The sequence below is a fragment of the Anastrepha ludens genome, chromosome 5 (genome assembly GCF_028408465.1).
Source record: "Anastrepha ludens isolate Willacy chromosome 5, idAnaLude1.1, whole genome shotgun sequence".
Lineage (NCBI taxonomy): Eukaryota > Metazoa > Arthropoda > Insecta > Diptera > Tephritidae > Anastrepha > Anastrepha ludens.
The window spans coordinates 58346889-58357431 of NC_071501.1; the positions used below are offsets into that span (position 1 = coordinate 58346889).

At 37.1% G+C, this 10543-nt stretch overlaps 1 protein-coding gene across 1 annotated transcript in view; it reads left to right on the top strand.

Moving 5' to 3' along the window:
- LOC128864729 (suppressor of Mek1) overlaps nucleotides 1-10334 on the top strand; it is a 65200-nt gene extending 54866 nt beyond the window's left edge. The window contains exon 6 of the mRNA XM_054104480.1: nucleotides 8623-10334. Coding sequence (XP_053960455.1) covers nucleotides 8623-9651 — 1029 coding nt within the window. The 3' untranslated portion in view covers nucleotides 9652-10334. The remainder of the gene's footprint in view (nucleotides 1-8622) is intronic.
- Nucleotides 10335-10543: the final 209 nt, after the last annotated feature.

Genomic DNA, 10543 nt, shown 5'->3' on the forward strand with positions numbered 1-10543 from the left:
CATACGTAGTTTTATTAAATATATTTAATTTATTTTTTCTGACATGTTTATACCGATTTTTGCTGCATATTGTATTTGGTAGCTATGGTATGACGTAGAGAATCCAAAAGTGACGCCCATCTTGTGCAGCTAATCCCCTCTCAGCGAAATTGACAGAATCGCTCGGCATGTGACATCACATTTATGCAATTGGTGATGGTGAATATAGCAGCTTATTCATGTGCTACTTATGTTAGACAAGTTGTGTAATTCATTCTTCTTCTTGCATTCTTGTTCGCGTTTTCACATTTATCTCATGGAAGAAGTTTTGTGTGACGTCACACTGGCTTAAATTTCAAATCAAATTTCAGTTGTTCCGAAAAACAGCTCTTACAAACAAAATCAACATATATATAAAGATAAAGATCATAATAAAAGTGCTTGATGAGTACATTTGCACAAAATTATCCAATGAAAAATTGGCCTATTCATTCCCGAAATATTTGTGCGGGAATATATTATATAATATTAAAATTTGTAATTATATTTACTGCAGCACTGAAGATGCAAAGCTTGATATGGAGTATACAAAGGTGGTGCCATTAGCAAACCGCTTCTTTCTTCTTAACGAATATCACATTTGATTGGCATCAGTTTAACAAATAAGCAAATCTTTAAATGCAAAGTTACGTATTTGTAGACAGCGCTGGGTAAATGCAATCACATTACAATCAGAATTCTTTCAGTCCACAGCAATGGAGTGATATCTTTTTTATTTCTTAAAAGTAATATCAGAAGCAATTTTTTTGTTTTTAATACAAGCGATGTTATGTAATTGGAAATAATTATCTACTAGCAATGTCATTTTTTTGATTTTTTCAATTCCTTAAAGGAATGGTAAAAGTAATTAAGAAGCTGAAAGTTCATTCACGAATATGAAATGTGAAATTTTTATAGTTTTCAAAGATTAAGATCGAAAACACACATTGGACCTTTTGGCTCCTTATTTCCTAATAAGGTAAATTAAAGGCAAATAGTGGCAAGGAAGTATTTATTTCTCAAATTAATAATAAACGATAAACTATTTACTAGAATAAAGTCGGGTATTGTGGTCACCATTTTACCTCGATATTAATTTTTGCCAAAATAATCGTAATGAAAAAGCTATCTTTTATTTCTAACAGATATTGAATTATCTTTATATTTTATTGCAAAATATACCCTACTATAATCGTTTTCATCTGTTAATATAGAAAAACTGAAACCACCTTAAAAGTTGATTATAAGAACAATGGTGGGTAATGTGGCCCAGGGTATTCGGGTAAAGTGGGCCACAATATAAAATCACCAAAAACAATTGTTAGAGCTAAAAATAAATAATAAAAATTTGTTTGGCACTTTGATAATTCCGTTAAATGAAACGCCAGGGAACAAATTTCGTGTCTTGTGAGGTCGCAAAGCCTTGATTCCATTTCTAATGTATATTTTACTAGGTATTTTGCTGTGACTTCATCCAGCATTGGCTTACGTCCAGGCTAGGCGATGCATTACTCCTTGCCATTCTTTGCAATGTAAAACGCGGCACATCAAAAGTCTTTGAAGCAAAAAGTGTGCTCATCATCTCATTGCTAACAGCTACAATGGCTTTTTTCATTATTTCTCCATTTTTGGCTAGTCTAAATATGTATAATTGGGAAATACAAAACAAGGAAATTAACGAGAATTAGGAAAATAATAGGTCTATTTATAAGTTCGTGCGGTTTTACAACAGATGGCGTAACTTGATTATTATTCCATCGATCCACATTTCCAAACATTCATTGGAGAGCTACTGTCGTAAGGCACAAACGTCAGTATAAGTTTTTTATTTGAAGCGTAAACAACAATATTTTTACCACACTTGAAAATGTCGAATTTCGTGCCAAATAATGTGTTTTTGCGGGGAATTCTTCTTCATTATTTTAATATGAAGAAAAAAGCAGCCGAAAGTCATCGTATCTTGGTGGAAGTTTATGGTGAGCATGCTCTATCTGAGCGAACGTGCCAGAAGTGGTTTGCACGCTTTAAAAGTGGTGATTTTGGCTTGGAAGACGAAGAACGCGAGGGTGCGCCGCCAAAGTTCATGGATACCGAATTGGAGGAATTGCTCGATCAAGATCCGGCTCAAACGCAAGAAGAGGTTGCAAAAACTTTGGGAGTTGATCAATCAACCATTTCCAAACGTTTAAAAGCCATGGGAATGATCCGAAAGGTAGGCCATTGGGTGCCGTATGAATTGAAGCCAAGAGACGTTGAACGCCGTTTTATGGCATGCGAACAACTGCTTCAACGGCACAAAAGAAAGGGTTTTTTGCATCGAATTGTGACTGGCGATGAAAAGTGGGTCCATTACGACAATCCAAAACGTCGGGCAACGTATGGATACCCTGGCCATGCTTCAACATCGACGTCGGCGCAGAATATTCATGGCCTGAAGGTTATGCTGTGTATCTGGTGGGACCAGCTGGGTGTTGTGTATTATGAGCTACTGAAACCGAATGAAACGATTACGGGGGATGTCTACCGACGACAATTGATGCGTTTGAGCCGAGCACTGCGAGAAAAACGGCCGCAATACGCCGATAGACACGACAAAGTTATTTTGCAACATGACAATGCTCGGCCACATGTTGCACAAGTGGTCAAAACATACTTAGAAACGCTCAAATGGGATGTCCTACCCCACCCGCTGTATAGTCCAGACCTTGCGCCATCCGATTACTATCTCTTCCGATCGATGCAACATGGCCTGGCTGACCAGCACTTCCGTAATTACGATGAAGTCAAAAAATGGATCGATTCGTGGATTGCGGCAAAACCGACCGAATTTTTCACAAAGGGAATCCGTGAATTTCCAGAAAGATGGGAAAAAGTAGTAGTAAGCGATGGACAATATTTTGAATATTAAATTTGTAACCATTTTACGTCAATAAAGTTTCAAATTTCGAAAAAAAACCGCACGAACTTATTCATAGTCCTATTACTAAGGGAGTAATGTGGGCTACTAAATAGTTCACAATACCCGACGCTGACTAGCCCACATTAGCCACTGTACCACTTACAAGAAAAAAGTATTACAAACTTTTGTTTAAATAATTTAAAAAGAGTTTCTTACCGCATTAAAAAATGCAGAATAGTTTAATAATTCTATATAAACTTTCACACTCTAAAAATAATCACTTGCTGAAGAATACCTTTAATATATAATATAGTAAAGAGTCCAATTCAAAAGGCGAGCAGCGTAAAACATCCGTTATATGAATCTTGAAGTTCATAGGCAATCTTTTTAGTGCATGTTCGTTATTATGAAAAATACAGGCGTTGACCACATTACCCGAATAGCCCACAATACCCGATCCTACTCTAATAAAGAAAAAAATAGATTTCCTCTGTATCACTTCAGGCTTTCATTCAAGTCAGCATTTTTATGTGGTCGTCGGAGAGAGCATGGCTTTGTAGGGCATTTAACCCTTCTAAGTGATTTGTCTAGCAGCGGCAATTTCTTAAATTTTTTTAAATTTATTAAATAATCGAGCAGGCAGGTACTGGCCTCTCGGAATTCACAAAGAGAACGTAGGTTTGAATCTCGGTGAAACACCAAAATTAAGAAAAAGTTTTTTCTAATAGCGGTCGCCCCTCTGCAGGCAATGGCAACCCTTCGAGTGTATTTCTGCCATGAAGAAACTCCTCATAAAAAATATCTGCCGTTCGGAGTCAGCTTGAAACTGTAGGTCCCTCCATTTGTGGAACAACATCAAGCCGGACGCCACAACTAGCAGGAGGAGCTCGGCTAAATACCCAAAAATGGTGTTCGCGACAATTATATACGTATGTATGTATATACGAGATGTGTTCAAAAAGTATCGCGAATTTTTAATTTTCGCAGGTTACGTATATTCGAATTTCGATTTTTTTGTGGCGGTATGTTGGTACTCATGCTCCTCACTCATGCCGGTGAGTTCGGCCATTTTGAATGTTCAGTTAATTATTGACAGCTGCTTTGCTTGTACGTGTTTCGGCTCGTCTTCGATTTTTACCTATTCAAAAAGATGGATCAAACAACTTGTATCAAATTTTGTGTGAAAAACTAAATTAAGTGTGCGGATGCATTCCGAATGCTGACTGTGTCATACGGAGAAGCTACTTTGGACCAAAGCAATGTTTATCGGTGGTACAAAATGTTCTCAGAAGGTCCGAGCACTTCAACAACAGTCGAAAAAATTGATGAAGTGAAGAAAATGGTATTGGTCATGAGGACCTAGACATATCGATTGGCTCGTGCCATTCGATTTTTTTCAATGATTTGGGCATGAGACGGGTCGCCGCAAAATTCGTACCAAAACTGCTCAATTTCGACGAAAAGCAGAATCGCCTGAACATTTCTCATCTCAGTCCGCGACAACCCAAATTTGCTCCAAAGGGTCATAACTGGTGACGAATCGTGGGTTTATAACGTGGAAACCAAAGCTCAATCATCTCAATGGAAGCTGGCGATCGAACCAAGACCGAAAAAAGCGCGCCAAGTTCGGTCGAATGTAAAAGTTTTGCTTACCGTTTTCTTCGATTGCAGGGGCGTTGTGCATCATGAGTTCACAGGGTAAAACGAACAATAATTAATATTACCTGCAAGTTATGCGCAATTTGCGCGAAGCAATCCGCCAGAAACGCCCGGATTTGTGGAAGAACAAAAATTGGCTCTTGCATCACGATAACGCCCCTGCTCACACATCGTTGCTTGTGCGGCCAAAAACCACACACTAATGATGCCATAGTCACCGTATTCCCCAGATCTGGCCCTCTGTGACTGTTCTTGCTCCCGAAACTGAAGAGGCTCATGAAAGGAGGACGCTACGCTACGATTGACGAGAAAAAGACGGCATCTAAGGAGGAGCTGAACAGATAAAAAAATGATTCTTTGAAGTGCCTCGAAGGTTGAAAAAAACGTTGGCACAAGTGCATAATAGCTCATGGGGATTACTTTGAAGGGGACAAAATAGATATTAATCGAAAAACAAAAAATTTTTGAAAAAAACACAAGATTCGTGATTCGTATAAATAAACTATTGAATCTATTGAAGGTGATAGCAGTATACCAACTGATTTTATTTGTTTTTTGCTCCTACGCTGGATACATTAGGATGCCAGCACAAACTGCATGTTGGCTGTTTAACATAGTTCGTCCTTTTCTCTTTCTTTTCTAATTTCTTTTATTGTGACATTCTAAAGAATTCGTCAATGCTGAACAAAAGTTCGTTTTGGGCGAAATTCGCATAAATGCAATGTGTACCGAAGAAACGGCTTTAAAGCAATATTTATTGACGGACCTTGTAGTTGGTAAAACCTGACAGTATCTAAGACTGAGAGTAGGCATGGATTTCGTTCCAACGATCCTCGCCTTGCCACTGAACTCCATACGATCCAGAGTCGTATTTGACAAGAGATACAGTGTGGTGCTGCCAGAGACTCAACTGTGGTCAAATTCAGAGAATGAGCCCGGTAGACACTGCTCTCGCATTTTCACGGATGGTTCCAAGACCAAACACGGTTCCGGTTCTGGTGTCTACGTGGAATCAAGCGGGACCAAACTACACTTGACTCTTAGAATGTACGCATATGTGTTTCAAGCGGAGGCGTATGCTGTTTAAGAAGCGATGAACTTTGTTGTGGAAAACAGATGGAGAGGCAGATTTGTATGTACCTGCAGTGACAACAGACAAATCTGCACTCATGGCCTTAGACAGCCCTACAACCACTTCAAAGGTAGTCGAGTACTGTAAATTCAGGTTAAACTATGTCGCCAGACATAATATTATATTATGATGCTAACATGAGTCTCGGGACACGTGGATATCGTGGGTAACAAGATCTCTGACTCTTTAAACGAAGTCTCATATCCTTGTTCTCGAATTAGGTCTAAATTTTCAACACGTTTATGGTTAAAGCATCTTTCATGTTCATTAGTTAGTGTTCTATCTGTTCTTGTAATGACTTCATAGTCATCTTTTGATATTCCATGAAAGCGGATTTGAATAAACGTACCAAATGGTTGTGTTCGTGAAGTAAAATTTATTAGGTCTGGTATAATTTTGTGAGAATTTGATTGAATTTGGTATGGTCACATATGAAATAAATATGTTAAAACTTTTAATACTTCTCCAAAGTAGCATGGCTTTTATGGCTGCACCGGTTCGAACCACACGAGGACGACCAGTTCTTTTTCTGTCTGTTACTTCAGCCGTTTGGAAAAAACGACTGACCGTAAGGTGATAAATGCTCGAAACTTAAGTTTTTTAAGTAATTCGTAAATTTCACTTGCACTTTTATCACATTTTTGTAATGCAATCACTGCAATACGATTTTCCTTAGCTCCTCACTCCATTGGTAACAAGCGAATTTTGACACACAACTGAGTATAATTTATCAGTAGATAATGCATACAAACAAAAGCAAAAATAATGGAAATTTTTTCTGCGAATTTGTTTTCGTATGCATTGAGAAATTTGTCACAGAATTTAGGGCAAGACTAAGTACCTATATTGCCTCTTTCCGTTTTAAGTAGCAAGGCTAGCATTTTGGAATGATTTGGAAAATTGTAAGATTTATACTTATTTTATACTGTTTTTAATATAAATATATTTAAGGTTAACACAGAGGTTATAGTTTTCATTGTGGTGTCTGTAAAGAAAGCGCCAGAAGGTTTTTACTATTTTTTTCTAATTTTTGCACCGAACACCGGTCCCAGATCAGATTGAGTTTAGATAAGTAGTTTGTTTAGTTTTTGTTTGCTTTAAAGTAACAGCCGGATTCCCGAAACAATTTAAGTTAAACAAGCTTTCTTCCAGTTTCATTGTTCGATCTAATTTTTATTTATTGGCTACGGCGCCTATCAAAGTTTAAATTATGTGTGAAAAATAGCGCCTTTATTTTCATTTCTCTATCAATTGGTTTGACAACAGCAAAAATTAATCTTGAAATTGCAAATTAAGGTGATGACGTCAATAATAATGAATACAAAAAATTAATAAATATCTGTTATCATAATCCGTTATTCTCGCAAAATGAGCGTTTCAAACAAATCGCTTCTTCTTATTTTACTTCGGTTTTCCATATTAGCTCCTAACATTTCTGATGATCTTGGTGAATAGGATCGTTTTGAAACCCTCCGCTATTGTTTTCCAAGCATTTCCTTTTTATTCTCTCAACGTTCCGATGCCGATTAAAGACCATTGAATGACGTGCGAAGCTGCCAAAACTATTTGAATTATTTATTTATTGCAATCAACTATGCTAATACGGTTATAAATGTACTACATATAAAACAAACGTATTTCTATTAATATTATTAACTAAATATTGTTAACTAAAAGAGTAGTAATATAATGCAATAACTTTTATGCCTCGGGCTTAAGGACATCCGCCTGAAATCACGGGTGTGTCGAAAAGAGGTTGTACTTAGTACTCGTAACTTCAAACAAACCTATTCGAAAAATTAATTTAACTTAGATATACTATAAGTAAAAACTTATGAAAAATATTTGGCATTACATAAATAACTGAAATGAAAAGTTGGCGGCTGTCATAGCCGCATAGGCTAGCGGTCTAAACAAATTGTATAATACACTGAACATCTTTTATTCGTTTAGCTTGGCAAACCTAAATTATTTAACGTAGAAGAAGAATTGAAACCTGTTTGTGTTAGAAAGCTTTGGCTGCAGAGAGTAGATTCCTTTTTCTTTCTTCTCTGTAAATTATCTGTCAGGTGAAACGTTATGCGACTGTAACTACAACAGCGGCATCTGCTACCATGCGACGCGACTGCGGTTAGCGCTTGGCGCGGGGGACTCGTTTTTTTAATTTTTTCTGTTCGCTCATTCAGGAAATGTGGTCATTTGGCGCCGTTGAAGGTGACTCATTGCAACGCAGCGGAATGCTAATGAGTAATGCGAAGCTAATTCATTACTATACGCAACTAAATATAAATGACTGAGATTATAGACACAGGAACATTTAGGTATTATGTTATGAATCAAGCCTGTTAAGCCCGGTTTCATTTAGTTGACACATTTAACATCTACATACTCAGCTAAGCCAATGAGTACTCGTATTATTGCTCAATGGCTAAACATTTTTTAAAGCTATTGTCGTTTGTGGTGAGTGGTGAGAGAGAGACTGAGAGCAAAATTTTGATTTGCAGTAGACGAAATGATATTTTTGCGCCCACATATAAAGAGTGCTAGAACTGGTTGAACAATCATTCAAGTAGTGACCCATAGGCATCCAGCATTCGTTACAATAAGCTTCTAAATCAATATTGGCATGTGAGTAATCTTGACTAATTAACTATTATTCCCGCAATATTTCTGTAAGTATTCTACCTGCAACTTCAGCTGACGCTCATTTTAAAATAAAAACAAAATAAGAAAACAACCTAATGAATTCTTAAATCCTTTTCTTATCTTTTCACGCACCAACTCTCACATCTAAAAATAACAAACCCACATCAACTTCAACCCCGCATTTTGGCATATTAACTGTATTCCGGAATCCGCATTTTTACTATCCATTAACTCACTGCAACTCCGCACATGTGTTTTTCACACACAGCACACTCAACCACAACAACCATCGCAATTTATACACGAGACAATGTTGCCAGTAACAAATGAGGACAATACCGCCAACTTAAATACTTCATTTGTTTCAGACAATAGTCTTGAAGTGGCAGAAGGCAAAGAAAGCAGTGAACAAAGCTCGGAGGAAGAAATCGCCGAGGTAGTGGAAATAGACGGAAATATCGAAGCGGAAACCAATAAGTCTGTTAACAACAGCGACGAAAAAGAAAAAATGGAAATCCTTGAAAATTCTACTGCCATACCGGCTGTTGAGGAGAAAACTCTTGGAGTGACACAAAACGATGTACTTGTACATAGTGCTGAGGACCACGCGCTTACAATTGAAAATAATGAGGAAATGGAAGCGAATAACAACTCAAATGAGTCATCAAATTCTGATATCTTGGCAGATGCACCAGCAGCTGAAAATAAAACCAACGCAGAAGCCGTTGAGAATCAAGATGATTTGCGGGCTGAATTGGACGAGGAAGATATTGAGGAAGAAACCACTGAATCAGCCGGAATCGAAGAAGTTACCGAGTCCGTAAAATCTGTTGATGATTTGGCTGAGTGGGTGGGTGATGAAACTGTTGCTGCGCCTGGTGAAGGCAATGATGAAATTAACAACCATCCAAATAAGGAACGTTACAACAAGAATCGCGAAGATGTCTCTTCATCGGATGACGAGAAGGAGAGTGAAACTGTAGAGATGAATCCCGAGTTTGACTCAGAATGGGCTGATTTAAAAGAAGATTTGGCAAAGAAGGACGACGAGAGAAATGACTTCAGTAACGACATTGATGCTTATGATGCCTTACCGGTGGATCTGTCTAATGACATTGCCGTCAATGATTTAGCTGCTGGAAGTCCCGACTTTCCCATAAATCCCGATGCGGAATTAATTAGTGTGCCTGAAATTCAAACTGGCGGTGGATTACCCAAATTTGAGAAGCTGAAAATTTCGGAAACAGCAAATCCTTCCAGCTATGAAGTGGCTTCGACTTTAGAAAGCGATAAGTAGGATCCTATTTGTGGAGCGTTATGTTGTTCATTATTAGTGCCAAATTCTCAACTTATAAGTTGGGAGAGATGAGATTTTTAGATTAAGACGCAAGTTTAGCAAACAGTTTACATGTTAAATATTTATGGAACTTGTTAAATAGCCGTGAAGCATTTGTGGCTAACGCAATTTTTCCGAATGTAGGAATCATAGCCCAAGACTGACAGCTATACTAAGGGTTTCAAATTAGCCATGATATTTATTTTAAACACAACTAAATACTCGTACACAGCTTTATGAAAGAATAGTAATTATAATTAACATTGTAACTGATTTGTGATGTCTTGTGAAATATGAATGTCTGTAAACGTTTAGGAAACAGAAATTTTTACACCTGTTATTATAATATTCATCACTTTTTCAATGTGTTTAATTACTGCTACTTATAGTACACATCACAGCGCATTTAATATAGGTACACTCGTGTTGACTTAAACGAGTACAAGTGTGTTTAAACATATACAGACATGCAACGATTTTAGAAAAATATATACACATAAACATATATAAGTACTTATATTTAAGCAAAATTGTATGTTTATTAAAATGTTAGCATAATTTATACAAAACTATACATTAAAAATTCTAAATTTGCTATGCACTTATTTTACTGAGTCCTAATAAATAGTGCTACAAAGCTATCAGTGGTGCCTTGTTTTAATGCAATTGGAAGGACACGGTCGATTAGGGTCATGCATCTCAATATGATACGATATTGTATTTTTCGAGATTCGATATAGATTTTCTACTTGGTACTTTTTAAAGCAGACCAGTTTTAAAATGAAGTAACTGATGCCTCCTCAGTCTTCTTGTATATATTGCTTCATCGCAAAGAGATGAGGCATCAGCATTG